General features: G+C 40.7%; 1 protein-coding gene across 5 annotated transcripts; it reads right to left on the bottom strand.

Annotated features, from left to right (window-relative positions):
* On the bottom strand, positions 1-16,683 carry MEIG1 (meiosis/spermiogenesis associated 1). 5 transcript variants are annotated; one of them, XM_059892765.1, is made up of 4 exons: positions 16,463-16,632; positions 9,208-9,329; positions 4,483-4,649; positions 1-319 (listed from the first exon to the last, which is right to left on the bottom strand). In XM_059892765.1, exons 3-4 carry the CDS (start codon positions 4,618-4,620, stop codon positions 191-193), a joined length of 267 nt encoding a protein of 88 aa, XP_059748748.1. In that variant the 5' UTR covers positions 4,621-4,649; positions 9,208-9,329; positions 16,463-16,632; the 3' UTR covers positions 1-190. The 5 variants fall into 5 exon arrangements, with proteins under 5 accessions (XP_059748748.1, XP_024856591.1, NP_001107996.2 ...); XM_025000823.2 differs by lacking the exons at positions 9,208-9,329; positions 16,463-16,632 and adding an exon at positions 16,639-16,683; NM_001114524.2 differs by lacking the exon at positions 9,208-9,329 and having other exon boundaries at positions 16,463-16,650.
* Between the last annotated feature and the right edge of the window lie 327 nt (positions 16,684-17,010).

Genomic DNA, 17,010 nt, shown 5'->3' with positions numbered 1-17,010 from the left:
TCAGTGGCATGCTACTGCAGTTATATTTTAGAACAAAAGGAGATGATTACCAGAGACCAACTTTTGGTGTCTCAAAACATTCCATTGGAGTCTGCACTTGGGGGTATTTTGTAAAGTGACACTTACATGATGTCAAATGAAACAACGGATTTTTTAAAAAGATCACGACAAGTAATACTGAGAAGAAAGGCTAGTAAGCATAAATTTTCACTTTGTGGACTTCCTTGTCATCGCACTCCCTCTGTTTGTTGTAGTAATAGAAAGTATTGTCCCTTCTCTGAAGCTTCTTCACATATCCTGTCTCTGGCCAACGATCTACCTGTACATCCAAACCAAAACACAAATATTGTAATGGTCCTTCCATATAATTGTTCACTATCAAACATTTAAAAGTGTAAGTCACACCAAACAGAGCTCTTAGTGATGTCTTATACTTGTAGACACATAGACACACACACATAAAAAACACACATACAACACACTTGTCGTACATTGTAACCTTATACTGAAGGACGACTAGTTCAAAGCTTCTCCCTAAATCCCAATTTCTAGATTTAAGTTTCTACTCTGCAGCCAAGATAAAACATTCAGAATAATCTAAACTTTATTCTTATATATACAAATGATTTTAGGCATTATTACTTACTAACTTCTGAAAATAATACCTAAGGAGGGAATTAGGGCTAGGCCCAGGCAACAGGAAGAAGCTAGACTGAATGTCTCTAAAGGTGAATGTGTATTTCACGTCCATATTTCACGTGCACACCTTGAAGCTCATTTTCATAGAAATCTGAGGTCATGAACAGAGTCTTCAGCAACCTCTTCTTAGCTTCTCCACTTTAGTCTTTCTCATTTGCCATATTGGTTTGCTTACTTGATTGTTTGGCTTGATTCAGTTTGGACCTTTTTTTTCCCCTTCCTCTGTGAATTCACATTATACCTTCTTGCTCAGGCCAGTGCATTTCTGCTCTGATTAGATATGTTGCTTCTGGATGGTGTGATGTCTACTCCATCACTGTCAAAACCCAATTATTTGGATTTTGTGTTCATGGCATTCAAAACCAAGTCTTGTTCTTCAACATCATCTCTACTGGCAGCCACTCATTCTCCAGACTTATAAATCACAACTTCCAAACTGGAGTACAAAAGCTCCATGAATATAAATAAATATACATCTTTTATTTTCTAACAATGTATTTTTGCTTTCTCCTGTCATCTCATTTATTTAGGAGTTAGCAAGAATGGGTAGCAGCCTATCCGATGAACCCTGGCAGGCTCTCTGACAGGTACATCACAGAGAAAAGCAATGTTTTCCATCACTTAGGTCAAGCCTGCTTGACTTCGTGGTTTACATTACCCTCAGTGGAGAAAGAAAGAAGTTCTCAAGACATCATTGCCGCTCTCTTTCTCTTGAGGCCAACAGCAGGTTCTCTCATTTACTAGGGTCCCCCAACCACCTCATTCAGTGAAGCGGTAGACTGCCACTGCTTTAGAATTACCCACTGCACTTCATGTGGAGTGAGGAAGGAGACAGATGGGCCCAGGCTGAGCAGCTGTGGCCACTTCTCCCGCTGACACTTTGAGGTAAGACGAGCAGGACGAGAGCCCTGACTGGGGCAGAAGACAAAGCGACGCCATTTTTCTCAGTCTTGTGGTCAAGGGGATTTCCCAGCTGGACACATGTACAGAGGAGGTCATCAGTCTCAGAAGGAGACAAAAGAGGGAGGAGCCACCAGCTCACAGTATGTCCTGCCAACCTCCCAGACATCTTTGCGCTGGAATCCATCTTGGGTGAGAGATGCACACACATCTACCACGAAGGACCTTGAGTCAGACCAAATGTGGGCACAAACAAGGTGGCTAGTCAGAGATAACCCAGGCGAGTGCCCCCCATATCAGCGATCTAAGCCACCCCTATTGGGTACAGCTCACTCTGAGCCCACCTGGGTGTTCCTCTACAGGTTCTTTGCTTCCAATAAACACTTTATGTGCTTCACAGTCTCTCTGCTGAATTTTTCTTCAAGGAAGACAAGGACCAAGGTCCTGCTTCCAGCTACCTTGTCCCTGGAAATCAGGAGGGGCCTCCAAGTAGCTATATTGGTTTTGTCTCATCAACCTCTAGGCTTTTTTCCCCTTCTATAACCCTTTGCTGTTTCATAATTTTTCCTTCTTGGTTTTCTACCCATCACTCCCATTCAACCTAGGAAAACTTCATTCCTTAGAGAGTGGTGGTGGGGATGGGGTTGGGGGGTTAATATAGTCTTCAAGTCAGCTCTCCTTGGGCAGGAAATCAGTCCGTACTGATAGTGTCTATAAGGACATGTACTTCAGATAAGAACAAAGACCATCACCCAAGCCCTTCAGACCACTGCCAATCAAAGGAAGCCTTTGGGTATCATCCTGTCCATTCTCTACAGCCCACTGCAAGTGACTCTTGAGGAACAAAGCCCTTTGGAAGATTGTCTCTAAAGGAAGAAATTTTTATCTTCCTCTAATTTTTTTGGGGGGAGGCGTATATTTTCACTCACGTAGGTTTTCACTATTTGTCACTCTTAACCTTCCACTCCAAGATACAAGAATAATAAGAGCTATCATTCACCAAACACCATTCACTCAATGAATGAATGAGCACCACAAAATCAGGTATTTCCAATGCTTGATTTCATTTAATTTCTGAGACATTTTTCCAAAGCAGGCCCTTTTACACTTGAGCTTGGCAAGGTAAGCATTAACCTTGTTCAGGGTTACACAGCCAAGGAGGAGAGCCAGGATGTAAAGCCTGGGCAGACTGATTTCACAGTCTGTACTCTTTCCACTTACCCACTAAATTTCCTGAGGTCAGGCACTTGATTTTATATTTATCTTTTTAAAGCTTCTGGCACAGAAACTGGTACAAGGCAGGTACCCAAAAAATATACACGGAAGTGAAATACAAAACGTCTCTGTAATTGTCAAGTCATTCAATGGATAAAGGTGTTCTTCCCTTCATTATACACACATACACACACAAATCCCTCAGGTGCTTTTCGGGGACTTCCTCTTTAAAGGTGTTCTTCGTGTTCCCTTAAATCTGATATCTCTGAGCTCAGTCCCAACAGTTTCTGGAATGGTGGTGTAGGTGCCGGAGTGCCTGTAGGTCCCTGGGTCTTATTTACCTTTCAGGGGCAGGCATCCCAGTGTGAAGGCAAGGTATATGGAGCTTATTTCTGACCTGCAGTAAAATGTTAATGCTTGTGTTTTGCCTATTTAAAAGCCACAGATAATAAAGTAATGAAAACTCCCTTTTGGTAATGTGGACCAAAGTGTAAAATGCTACTAGAATTGAAAAAAAATGGATATGGGAAGGTCACAGTCATCAGTCAAATCCTCATTTGATCAGTATTTTAAATTTTATACCTCACCACTGCTAATACTCTCTATTAAGTTAATATCCATTAAACAAAAGAGTCTATTACACTTTAGATCTGTGTTGCCTTCATCATTTTTTTCTGTCTAGTTTTTTAGGAAATGTGGAGTGGAGATCAACAAGTAGAATGAAGAAAGAAAAAGAATAAGGGGATCTGAAAAACCTGCCCATGAATGAGTCTCGAAAAATAGTTAATAATAATAAAACAATTTGAAAATAAACAATAATAAACACTTTGTGGTAATATCAACTCTAAAACCTAATATACATTTATGAATACTATATCATATTCTATAATATTCCTCAAAACTCAGTCTCCCCATATTCAGTAGAATAAATGAATTTTTAAAAACACATAATAAATTAGGGCCATATCTAGGTTTTGTCTAGTCTTTGAAAAGCAAAACCGTGTCTCCACTCTCTCAAGAAAGCCTGGAGTATACAGCCAAAGTCAGGAGATTTTGTTGCTTAAGACAGAATTTGGTAGGTCAACTGATAAAGAGTCCACCTGCAATGCAAGAGAACCAGTTTGATCCCTGGATTGGGAAGATCCCCTGGAGGGGAGCATGGCAACCTACTCCAGTATTCTTGCCTAGAGAATCACCATGGACAGAAAGGCCAGCAGGCTACAGTCCATGGGGTTGCAAAGAGTCAGATATGACTGAGTGACTAAGCATATAATTTGCAGTTGAAATAAAAAAATACAGAAAGGAAAAAAACTGAATATCTGATAAGAGAATTTATCTTATCAGAACCCTCACCATAGTGAGAGAAAGAGACTCAGGCTTTTATGGCCTACCATAAAGGATTTGTCTGGCACAGCACAGTTGCTCAGTAAAAGCTAGAAAATTCTTAATGTTTCTGTGCTGAGACCTCTTGCTGCAGTCTACCTGAAAATCATTCTTCTGAACCTTAGTCTCTTTATCAATAAAATCAGGGGGTTGGGGTAGAATTCCCTTTCAGTATTCTCTAGTGCTTTATTGGTGGTGGGTTTTCTGTTTGTTTTTATTTTTTAGTGCTTTTCACCCTCTAACAAATTCATTTGGAGTTCAGATTTGTAGAGGCATAAATCTTACCATAGAAACTTGCTTCACTTGTTTATATTCAATTTCATCTCGATATCCTGCTTGTTGAAATCTGTACAGATTTTCTATCTCTTCTGACCATTTTTTGGCACGACTTATTGATTTTGGTTTCACGTCAGAATTAGCCATGGCTACACAGGTCTTCTTACTAAGTATTTCTGAAGGATGTTAAAAAAAAAAAGTTTATTACATAACACAGTAGTGACAGTTTGGGAAACCCCTTTAAGAATGAACAAAACTAGATTTTTAAAAAATTAGAGTTAAGAATCCCATTAAATATGTTAGCTTTTTAAACATTCAATTCAAAAAGTAAGAAGGATTCATCTTCTATTTTGGAAATAAAGTCAATCCTGGAGTGATGTCTTAAATGGTGCAGACTGATTCTGGCATTTCAAGTAATAGTTTACACATTTCTGAAATCCTTTTCTTACTTTTGTTTTTAATTTTATTTATTTATGTTTTTGGCTGTGCTAGGTCTTCTTTGCTGAGCAGGCTCTTCTCTCGTTGCAGTGCAGGCTTCTCATTGCTGTGGCATCTTTTATTGTAGAGCATGGTCTCTAGGGTGTACAGGCTTCAGTAGCTGCAGCACATAGGTTTAGTAATTGTGGCTCCCAGGTGACTCAATAGCTGTGGTGCACCAGCTTAGCTGGTCCGAGGCACATGGAATCTTCCCAGATTAGGGATTGAACCTGTGTCTCCTGTACTGACAAGTGGATTCTTACCACTGAGCCACCAGGGAAGCCACCCCTCACTCTCTTATTTTTAACTGCTCAGGAGATTGCCAAAGTATCCTCCCATCATTTCATTTAATCATATTCAAAATTTTACCTCCCTCTTTTTCCCTAAAAAGGGAATGTAAGATCAGTCTTCCTTTTCTTCTTATGGGGAAGCAATGGTTTCCTCCTTTTTCTTTTCTTAACTGTTCAGAAACATGCCACTCACTGCAGGCCAGTAACTCAGGTCACTGTGCTCTGGTGTGAGAAGATGGACTATCTGTGCAGTTGGTAAAAGCTATCTCTCTGTCCTGGTACTGAGATCACTGATTTTAAAACAACTTAGGAGCAAGACAGCTAAGATGGCGGAGGAATAGGAAGGGGGAGACCACTTTCTCCCCCACAAATTCATCGAAAGAACATTTGAACGCTGAGCAATTTCCACAAAACAACTTCTGAATGCTGGCAGAGGACATTAGGCACCCAGAAAGGCAGTCCATTGTCTTCAAAAGGAGGTAGGAAAAAATATAAAAGATAAAAAGAGAGACAAAAGAGGTAGGAACGGAGATCCGTCCAGGAAGGGAGTCTTAAAAAAGAGAGAAGTTTCCAAACACCAGTAAACATTCTCACCGGGGAGTCTGTGGCGAGCCTTGGAACCTCAGAGGGCAACATAACCGGAAGGAAAAATAAATAAATAATTAAAACCCACAGATTACGTGCCTAACAGCAACTACCAGCAGAGAAGCAGCGCAGACACCCGCATCTGCCACTAGCAAGTGTGGACTGGACAGGGAGGCGGGGGCTGCATTGCTTAGGGTAAGGACCGGGCCTGAGTGCCCCAAGGGCAATCTGAGAGAACTAACTAGAAATAGCAACCCAAACTGTGGGATAGCTATCCCTTGAAAAGCCCTAACCTAAGACACCGCCAGGCCTGCTCACAGAACAAAGGACTGAGCAGAGCTAGCCCACTGTGGACCAGCCCATCCCCCACCGGAGACAAGCAGGCGAGGGCAGCCAGAGCCGGAAGAGGGCAATCGTGGCCCCAGAGAGGCATCATCTACCAACCTACAAGCAGGCTTCGTTGCTAACCAAGACTTCTTGGGATTCTGGATAGTCAACATCCACTGGGAGGGTCACAGCCAGAGATCAGCTCCCCAGAAGAGACACATGGCACACCTGAGAAGGCGCGCCAGTTGTACACCCAGAAAACTGAGCAGCAGGGATGGGGGAGGCAATAAGTCAAAGCCCCCAATTGGGGCAACTGCGCTCACCAAGCACCTGGTTACCTGAGCTGCTCGGACCTGGGAAGGACACAAAATGAAGGCCCAACCAAGTCTGCGCCTTTGTGGAGTACCCAAGAACCTATTTCTGAGCAGCTTAGACCTGGAAAGTGCATGCAACCCAGGGCCTGCCTCAGACAGTTCCCAGCAGAGCAACCTAGAGCCTGAACAGTATAGACTGGGAAAGCACACATGCTATGAGCGGGGGCAAACCCAGTGTGGCCGAGACATTGTGAGCACTCCCCACACATGCCAGTGGTATTTGTTTGCAGTGTTCCTCTCTCCCTGCAGCACGACTGAACAAGTGAGCCTAAATAAGTGACCACCACCACCCCCTTGTGTCAGGGAAGAAATTAGACACTGAAGAGGCCAGCAAACAGAAGAAGCTAAAATGAACAGAGGGAATCGCTTTGGAAGTGACAGGTGCAATAGATTAAAACCCTGCAGTTAGCAATGACTACGTAGGAAAGGGCCTATAGATCTTGAAAGTATAAGCTGGGTCAAGGAACTATCAATAACCTCAGATATGCAGATGACACCACCCTTATGGCAGAAAGTGAAGAGGAACTCAAAAGCCTCTTGATGAAAGTGAAAGTGGAGAGTGAAAAAGTTGGCTTAAAGCTCAACATTCAGAAAACGAAGATCATGGCATCCGGTCCCATCACTTCATGGGAAATAGATGGGGAAACAGTGTCAGACTCTATTTTTTGGGGCTCCAAAATCAGTGCAGATGGTGACTGCAGCCATGAAATTAAAAGACGCTTACTCCTTGGAAGGAAAGTTATGACCAACCTAGAGAGCATATTCAAAAGCAGAGACATTACTTTGCCAACAAAGGTCCATCTAGTCAAGGCTATGGTTTTTCCTGTGGTCATGTATGGATGTGAGAGTTGGACTGTGAAGAAGGCTGAGCACCGAAGAATTGATGCTTTTGAACTGTGGTGTTGGAGAAGACACTTGATAGTCCCTTGGACTGCAAGGAAATCCAACCAGTCCATTCTGAAGGAGATCAGCCCTGGGATCTCTTTGGAAGGAATGATGCTAAAGCTGAAACTCCAGTACTTTGGCCACCTCATGCGAAGAGTTGACTCATTGGAAAAGACTCTGATGCTGGGAGCTGGGCAGGAGGAGAAGGGGATGACAGAGGATGAGATGGCTGGATGGCATCTGACTTGATGGACGTGAGTCTGAGTGAACTGCGGGAGTTGGTGATGGACAGGGAGGCCTGGCGTGCTGCGATTCATGGGGTCTCAAAGAGTCGGACACGACTGAACGACTGAACTAAACTGAACTGAACTGAAGGAACTATCTGAAAATGAACTGACCCCACAGTGTCCACAACACCACCAGAGAAAGTTCTGGACATATTTTTACTACTATCATTTTTTAATTAAAACTTTTTTTTTTACTTTTTAAGTCCTCTATTACTCCTTTAATTTTCATTTTTATAACCTACTATTACTTTGCAAAAAAAAGACCCTATTTTTAAAGCAAACTTCATATATATATATATATATATATAGTTTTGTTTTATAATTTCTGTGACTTTGTTTTTTTTCTTTAATATTGTATTTTTGAGAATCTAACTTCTACTCTAGATTTTTAATCTTTGCTTTTGGTATTTGTTATCAATTTTGTACCTTTAAGAACCCAATCTTCAGTACCCATTTTTACTTGGGAGCAAGATTACTGGCTGGATTGCTCTCTCCCCCTTTGGACTCTTCTTTTTCTCCACCAGGTTGCCTCTATCTCCTCCCTTCCCCTTCTCTTCTGTACTCAACTCTGTGAATCTCGTGTGTTTTGGGCTGTGGAGAACACTTAGGGAACTGATTACTGCCTAGATCTCTCTCCTTTTGATTCCCCCTTTTATCCTCCTGGCCACCTCTGTCTCCTTCCTCTCTCTTCTCTTCTCTTTGTATAACTCTGTGAACATCTCTGAGGGGGTCCAGATTGTGGAGAGCACATAGGGAAGTGATTACTGGCTAGCTTGCTCTTGCCCCTTTCGATTCCCTCTCTTTTCCTCCTGGCCACCTCTATCTCCCTCCTCCCTCCTCTCTTCCCTATGTAACTCCGTGTACCTCTCCGGGTGTCCCTCACTGTGGAGAAACTTCTTATCATTAACCCAGATGTTTTACCATCGGTGCTGTATAGATGGAGAAGTCTTGAGGCTACTGTAAGAATAAGACTGAAAACCAGAGGCAGGAGGCTTAAGTCCAAATTCTGAGAACACCAGAGAATTCCTGACTCCAGGGAACATTAATCAATAGGAGCTCATCAAACACCTCCATACCTACACTGAAACCAAGCACCACCCCAAGGGCCAACAAGTTCCAGAGAAAGACATACCACACAAATTCTCCTGCAACACAGGAACATAGCCCTGAGCTTCAATATACAGGCTTCCCAAAGGCACACCAAACCCATTGACATCTCATAACTCATTACTAGACACTTCATTGCACTCCAGAGAGAAGAAATCCAGCTCCACCCACCAGAACACTGTCACAAGCTTCCCTAACCAGGAAACCTTGACAAGCTACCTGTCCAACTCCACCCACAGTGAGGAATCTCCAAAAAAAAGAGGAACCACAAACTGCCAGGATACAGAAAGGTCACCCCAAACACAGCAATATAAACAAGATGAAAAGGCAGAGAAATATCCAGCAGGTAAAGGAACAGGATAAATGCCCACCAAACCAAACAAAAGATTGGTCTTTATCTACCTGATAAAGAATTCCAAATAATGATAGTGAAAATGATCCAAAGTCTTGAAAACAAAATGGAGTTACAGATAAACAGCCTGGAGACAAGGATCCAGAAGATGCAAGAAAGGTTTAACAGGGACCTAGAAGAAATAAAAAAGAGTCAATATATAGTGAATAATGCAATAAATGAGATCAAAAACACTCTGGAGTGAACCAACAGTAGAATAATGGAGGCATAAGATAGGATAAGTGAGGTAGAAGATAGAATGGTAGAAATAAAGGAAACAGAGAGGAAAAAAAAGAATTAAAAGAAATGAGGACAACATCAGAGACCTCTGGGACAATGTTAAATGCTCCAACATTCAAGTCATAGGAGTCCCAGAAGACAAAAAGAAAGACCATGAGAAAATACTTGAGGAGATAATAGTTGAAAACTTCCCTAAAATGGGGAAGGAAATAATCACCCAAGTCCAAGAAACCCAGAGAGTCACAAACAGGATAAACTCAAGGTGAAACACCTCAAGACATACATTAATCAAATTAACAAAGATCAAACACAAAGAACAAATATTAAAAGCAGCAAGGGAAAAACAAAAAATAACACACAAGGGGATTCACATAAGGATAACAGCTGATCTTTCAATAGAAACTCTTCAGGCCAGAAGGGAATGGCTGGACATACTTAAAGTGATGAAAGAAAATAACCTACAGCCCAGATTACTGTACCCAGCAAAGATCTCATAGAAATATGAAGGAGAAATCAAAAGCTTTACAGACAAGCAAAAGCTGAGAGAATTCAACACCACCAAACCAGCTATCCAGCAAATGCTAAAGGATCTTCTCTAGACAGGAAACACAGAAAGGGTGTATAAACTCAAACCCCAAACAATAAAGTAAGTGGCAACGGGATCATACTTATCAATAATTACCTTAAATGTAAATGGGTTGAATGCCCCAACCAAAAGACAAGACTGGCTGAATGGATACAAAACAAGACCCCAATATATGTTGTCTACAAGAGATCCACCTCGAAACAAGGGACACATACAGACTGAAAGTGGGCTGGAAAAAGATATTTCACACAAATAGAGACCAAAAGAAAGCAGGAGTAGCAATACTCATATCCGATAAAATAGACTTTAAAACAAAGGCTGTGAAAAGAGACAAAGAAGGCCACTACCTAATGATCAAAGGATCGATCAGTCCAAGAAGAATATATAACAATTATAAATATATATGCACCCAACATAGGAGCACCGCAATATGTAAGACAAATGCTAACAAGTATGAAAGGGGAAATTAACAATAACACAATAATAATGGGAGACTTTAATATTCCACTCACACCTATGGATAGATCAACTAAACAGAAAATTAACAAGGAAACACAGACTTTAAATGATACAATAGACCAGTTAGACCTAATTGATACCTATAGGACATCTCACCCCCAAACAATGAATTTCACCTTTTTCTCAAGTGCACACGGAACCTTCTCCAGGATAGATCACATCCTGGGCCATAAATCTAGCCTTGGTAGATTCAAAAAAACTGAAATCATTCCAAGCATCTTTTCTGACCACAATGCAGTAAGATTAGATGTCAATTACAGGAGAAAAAGTATTAAAAATGCCAACATATGGAGGCTGAAAACATGCTGCTGAATAACCAACAAATCATAGAAGAGATAAAGAAATCAAAATATGCATAGAAATGAATGAAAATGAAAACACAACAACCCAAAATCTATGGGACACTGCAAAAGCAGTGCTAAGGGGAAGTTTCATAGCAGTACAGGCTTACCTCAAAAAAACAAGAAAAAAGTCAAATAAATAACCTAACTCTACACCTAAAGCAACTAGAAAAGAAAGAAATGAAGAACCCCAGGGTTAGTAGAAGGAAAGAAATCTTAAAAATTAGGGCAGAAATAAATGCAAAAGAAACAAAAGAGACCATAGCAAAAATCAACAAAGCTGGTTCTTTGAGAAGATAAATAAAATTGACAAACCATTAGCCAGACTCATCAAGAAACAAAGGGAGAAAAATCAAATCAACAAAATTAGAAGTGAAATGGGGAGATCACAACAGACAACATAGAAATACAAAGGATCATAAGAGACTACTATCAGCAACTATATGCCAATAAAATAGACAACTTGGAAGAAATGGACAAATTATTAGAAAAGTACAACTTTTCAAAACTGAACCAGGAAGAAATAGAAAATCTTAACAGACCCATCACAAGCATGGAAATTGAAACTGTAATCAGAAATCTTCCAGCAAACAAAAGTCCAGGACCAGACGGCTTCACATATGAATTCTACCAAAAATTTAGAGAAGAGCTAACACCTATCCTACTCAAACTCTTCCAGAAAACTGCAGAGGAAGGTAAACTTCCAAACTCATTCTGTGAGGCCACCATCACCCTAATACCAAAACTTGACAAAGATGCCACAAAAAAAGAAAACTACAGGCCAATATCACTGATGAACATAGATGCAAAAATCCTTAACAAAATTCTAGCAAACAGAATCCAACAATATATTAAAAAGATCATTCATCATGACCAAGTGGGCTTTATCCCAGGGATGCAAGGATTCTTCAATATCTACAAATCAATCAATGTAACACACCATATTAACAAATTGAAAAACAAAAACCATATGATTATCTCAATAGATACAGAGAAAGCCTTGGACAAAATTCAACATCCATTTATGATAAAAACTCTCCAGAAAGCAGGAATAGAAGGAACATACCTCAACATAATAAAAGCTATATATGACAATCTCTCAGCAAACATTATCCTCTGTGGTGAAAAATTGAAAGCATTTCCCCTAAAGTCAGGAACAAGACAAGGGTGCCCACTCTCACCACTACTATTCAACATAGTTTTGGAAGTTTTGGCCACAGCCATCAGAGAAGAAAAAGAAATAAAAGGAATCCAGATTGGAAAAGAAGAAGTAAAACTCTCACTGTTTGCAGATGACATGGTCCTCTACATAGAAAACCCTAAAGACTCCACCAGAAAATTACTAGAGCTAATCAATAAATATAGTAGATTTGCAGGGTATAAAATCAACACACAGAAATCCCTTGCATTCCTATACACTAACAATGAGACAACAAAGAGAAATTAAGGAAATAATTCCATTCACCATTGCAACAAAAAGAATAAAATACTTAGGAATAAATCTACCTAAAGAAACAAAAGACCTATATATAGAAAACTATAAAACACTGGTGAAATAAATCAAAGAGGACACAAATAGATGGAGAAATATACCACGTTCATGGATTGGAAGAATCGATATAGTGAAAATGAGTACACTATCCAAGGCAATCTATAGATTCAATGCAATCCCTATCAAGCTACAAACAGTATTTTTCACAGAGCTAGAACAAATAATTTCACAATTTGTATGGAAATACAAAAAACCTTGAATAGCCAAAGCAATCTTGAGAAAAAAGAATGGAACTGGAGCAATCAAAATAGCTGACCTCAGGCTCTACTACAAAGCCATAGTCATCAAGACAGTATGGTACTGGCACAAAGACAGAAATATCGATCAATGGAACAAAATAGAAAGCCCAGAGATAAATCCACACACCTATGTGCACCTTATCTTTGACAAAGGAGGCAAGAATATACAATGGAGAAAAGACAATCTCTTTAACAAGTGGTGCTGGGAAAACTGGTCAACCACTTGTAAAAGAATGAAACTAGAACACTTTCTAACACCATACTCAAAAATAAATTCAAAATGGATTAAAGATCTAAACGTAAGACCAGAAACTATAAAACTCCTAGAGGAAAACGTAGGCAAAACACTCTCCCACATAAATCACAGCAGGATCCCCTATGACCCACCTCCCAGAATATTGGAAATAAAAGCAACAATAAACAAATGGGACCTAATTAAACTTAAAAGCTTCTGCACAACAAAGGAAACTATAAGCACAGTGAAAAGACAGCCTTCAGAATGGGAGAAAATAATAGCAAACGAAGTAACTGACAAAGAATTAATCTCAAAAATATACAAGCAACTCCTGCAGCTCAATTCCAGAAAAATAAAAGACCTAATCAAAAAATGGGCCAAAGAACTAAACAGACATTTCTCCAAAGAAGACATACAGAGGGCTAACAAACACATGAAAAGATGCTCAGCATCGCTCATTATCAGAGAAATGCAAATCAAAACCACAATGAGGTACCATTTCACGCCAGTCAGAATGGCTGCTATCCAAAAGTCTACAAGCAATAAATGCTGGAGAAGATGTGCAGAAAAGGGAACCCTCTTACGCTGTTGGTGGGAATGAAAACTCGTACAGCCACTATGGAGAACAGTATGGAGATTCCTTAAAAAACTGGAAATAGAACTGCCATATGACACAGCAATCCCACTGCTGGCCATACACACCGAGGAAACCAGAATTGAAAGAGACACATGCACCCCAATGTTCATCGCAGCACTGTTTATAATAGCCAGGACATGGAAGCAACCTAGATGTCCATCAGCAGATGAATGGATAAGAAAGCTGTGGTACATATACACAATGGAGTATTATTTAGCCATTAAAAAGAATACATTTGAATCAGTTCTAATGAGGTGGATGAAACTGGAGCCTATTATACAGAGTGAAGTAAGCCAGAAAGAAAAACACCAATACAGTATACTAACGCATATATATGGAATTTATAAAGATGGTAATGATAACCCTGTATGTGAGACAGCAAAAGAGACACAGATGTATAGAACAGTCTTTTGGACTCTGGGGGGGGAGGACAAGGGTGGGATGGTTTGGGAGAATGGCATTGAAACATGTATAATATCATATGTGAAACGAATCGCCAGTCCAGGTTCGAAGCATGATACAGGGTACTCGGGGCTAGTGCATTGGGATGACCCAGAGGGATGGGATGGGGAGGGAGGTGAGAGGGGGGTTCAGGATGGGGAACACATGTACACCCGTGGTGGATTCATGTCAGTGTATGGCAAAACCAATACAATATTGTAAAGTAATTAGCCTCCAATTAAAATAAATAAATTTATATTAAAAAAATTTTAAATAAAAAAAGTTTCTGAAAATAAATTTTCAACTCATTTAAGTAACTGTATAGTCATCAAACTTGTATAGCCAATTTTTCAAAGACATAATCTTGCACTTGTTTTCTCAGCTACTTCTTATTACCCAAAAATATCATTCATTTAGTATTTATTATATATAAGATGAGAGTGAAAAAGCTGGGTTAAAATTCAACATTCAAAAAACCAAGATCATGGCATCCAGTCCCATCACTTCATGGCAAATAGATAGTGAAAAATGGAAACAGTGGCAGATTTTATTTTAGTGGGCTCCAAAATTACTGCAGCCTGAAGTTAAAATTGCTTGCTTCTTGGAAGAAAAGCTATGACCAACCTAGACAGCGTATTAAAAAGCAGAGGCATCACAAAGGTCCATATAGTCAAAGTTATGTATGGTTCTTCCAGTAGTCATGTGCGCATGTGAGAGTTGGACCATAAAGAAAGTTGAATGCCCAAGAATTAATGCTTTCGAACTGTGGTGCTGGAGAAGACTCTTGAGAGCCCCTTGGACAGCAAGGAGATCAAACCAGTCAATCAATCCTAAAGGAAATCAACCCTAAATACTCATTGGAAGGACTGAAGCTGAAGCTCCAATACTTTGGCTGCCTGATGTGAAGAGCTGACTCATTGGAAAAGACCCTGATGCTGGGAAAGATTGAGGGCAGGTGGAGAAGGGGGCAACAAAGGATGAAATGGTTGGATGTCATCACCGATTCAATGGACATGAGTTTGAGCAAACTCCGGGAGATAGAGAAGGACAGAGAAGCCTGGTGTGCGGCAAACCACAGGGCGTAAAGAGTCAGACATGACTTAGTGACTGAACAGTGAACAATAATATTTTATAGTACATATTATATATGTATATTACATTTTAATATTATAATTATTATGTATCAGTATATATTATAGTCATTTATGAAAATAGTGCCCAGAATTCTCACCATGATTCCTTGAATTCATTTTTCTATTTCAGTATGGTTCTATTAGCTGAAATACATTAAAATCAGACCTAATAAAGTAGATCCTGTAAGTGAATTTGTATTTCAGTTATAACAATGAATGCTTATGATGTTAAAGCCAAGTGGAGTCTTTACACTGTGCCACCTGCGAAACCTTCTTACAGCTTTCTATTTACTAAAAACAGAATGAAACTAAAAATAGGAAAAAATCAACTTAAAATTCCTTAAAGATTTGAGTGATTCTCAGAAATTCAGTGACTGCACTAATTCTGCTGGTAACTTTAGCACTTTGTAAGTTTTAATGATAGCTGTAGCAAAAAATATAACTGATATGAAATACTTTTTACCTCTGTAATACTAAGTTGTATCTGGAGACACAGGAAATGGCAATGCCTCCCTACTATGCAAAGATCAGATTTTATTAAACAGTATTAGGATTTACATGGGTATTGAAAAATCCAACTGATATTAATTCCCTGACAATCTGAGACTCAGATCTAACAGAAGAAGCATTTGATGTACTGTCAAACTCCTTTCTGTGCAAACATCTGTCACCTTCTTCTCGCTTTTAAAAGTGCTTTTACTTTTCAAACTCCAAGAGTCATCAGTAAGGCTAATCTCCCATTTTTTTGCCCATTTTATTTTTTTCTGTTCCTAGACAAGGCAGGATACGGCAGAAGGGCCCTTTAACTAGTAAGTCACTTGATAACCTCTAAATTTCTCACAGTTCCCAAAGTTGTTGGTGTTCAGTTGAACAACAAAACTGGCTCCCAGAGTCCAAGCCTCCACCGTCCAGGTGTGCTGTGTACCTCTGCAGCATAAAGCCCCTCTTCTCAGGGACCCTGCAAGGTGACTAATGTGACTTCTCTGGTCCCTCAAACTTTTTTTTTTTTTTTCCCTGCCAGAAATCAGCAATCACGTCTGTAAGGCAAAATCTGCCTAGAGAAGGCTGGGATGGAGAAAGTGTCCTCAACACTGGGGATCAAATGGTCGCCCTGCAGGAGGAACTCAAACAGGAGCCCCAGAATCGCGACCCCTAAAGACAAAGGGGGCACAGGGCCGCCTGGAAACCACGAGGAGTTGAAATTAAAGACCCTTCCATAAAAAGAGGAAACGAGAAAATAGAGGAGGGAGGCGGACAAATCTCAGGTACCCTGAAGAAGAAGGGGTGGACCCTGGATGGCTTCGGAGAGGGCGCACCCATCCCTCCGCAATGGGGCCTCTCACCCTTGGGTCCTGCTCGCAGGGGTAACCCTCGCTCAGCCATCCTTGAGAGGCCGGGGCGCCCCGCCCAGGAGCTTGCAAGCGAGCCCAGCGGTGCTCGTGCTCTCCACTCGGGATCCGTGGCCTGGGCTGGGCCACCCAGAGGCCAACTGTCACGGCCTTGGCAACGCTTCCTTTACCTGGCAACGCCTTTCGCAGCTTACTTAGGCCCCTTTGAACTCACTCAGGCCCCACCCACTGTGAACGGGCCTTTGTGCGCAAGTGCGTGGGGGCGGGGCCCAGTTTGGAGCTTGAAAGCGGGTCTCTGGATGGAGCCTTGCAATTGTCTCAACCCCCCTTAGAGGTGGAGAGAGGACTGTGTCACTTGCCACTGCATCAGTCACAGACAGCATTCCCTAAAAAAGCCGATCAAGGAATAGAGACCACTGGGCTTCAGGTCCCTGATACTAAATATCTCCTATCTGTCCCACCTCTTTAACCAATCCATAGAGCTGAGCATAGAAGAAGTGAAGTGGCTCAGTCGTGTCTGACTCTTTGTGACCCCATGGACT

This window comes from Bos taurus, chromosome 13, assembly GCF_002263795.3.
Source record: "Bos taurus isolate L1 Dominette 01449 registration number 42190680 breed Hereford chromosome 13, ARS-UCD2.0, whole genome shotgun sequence".
NCBI classification, from domain to species: Eukaryota; Metazoa; Chordata; class Mammalia; order Artiodactyla; family Bovidae; genus Bos; species Bos taurus.
Note: the sequence above shows the minus strand (reverse complement) of the source record. Positions and strands in the feature narration are given on the sequence as shown.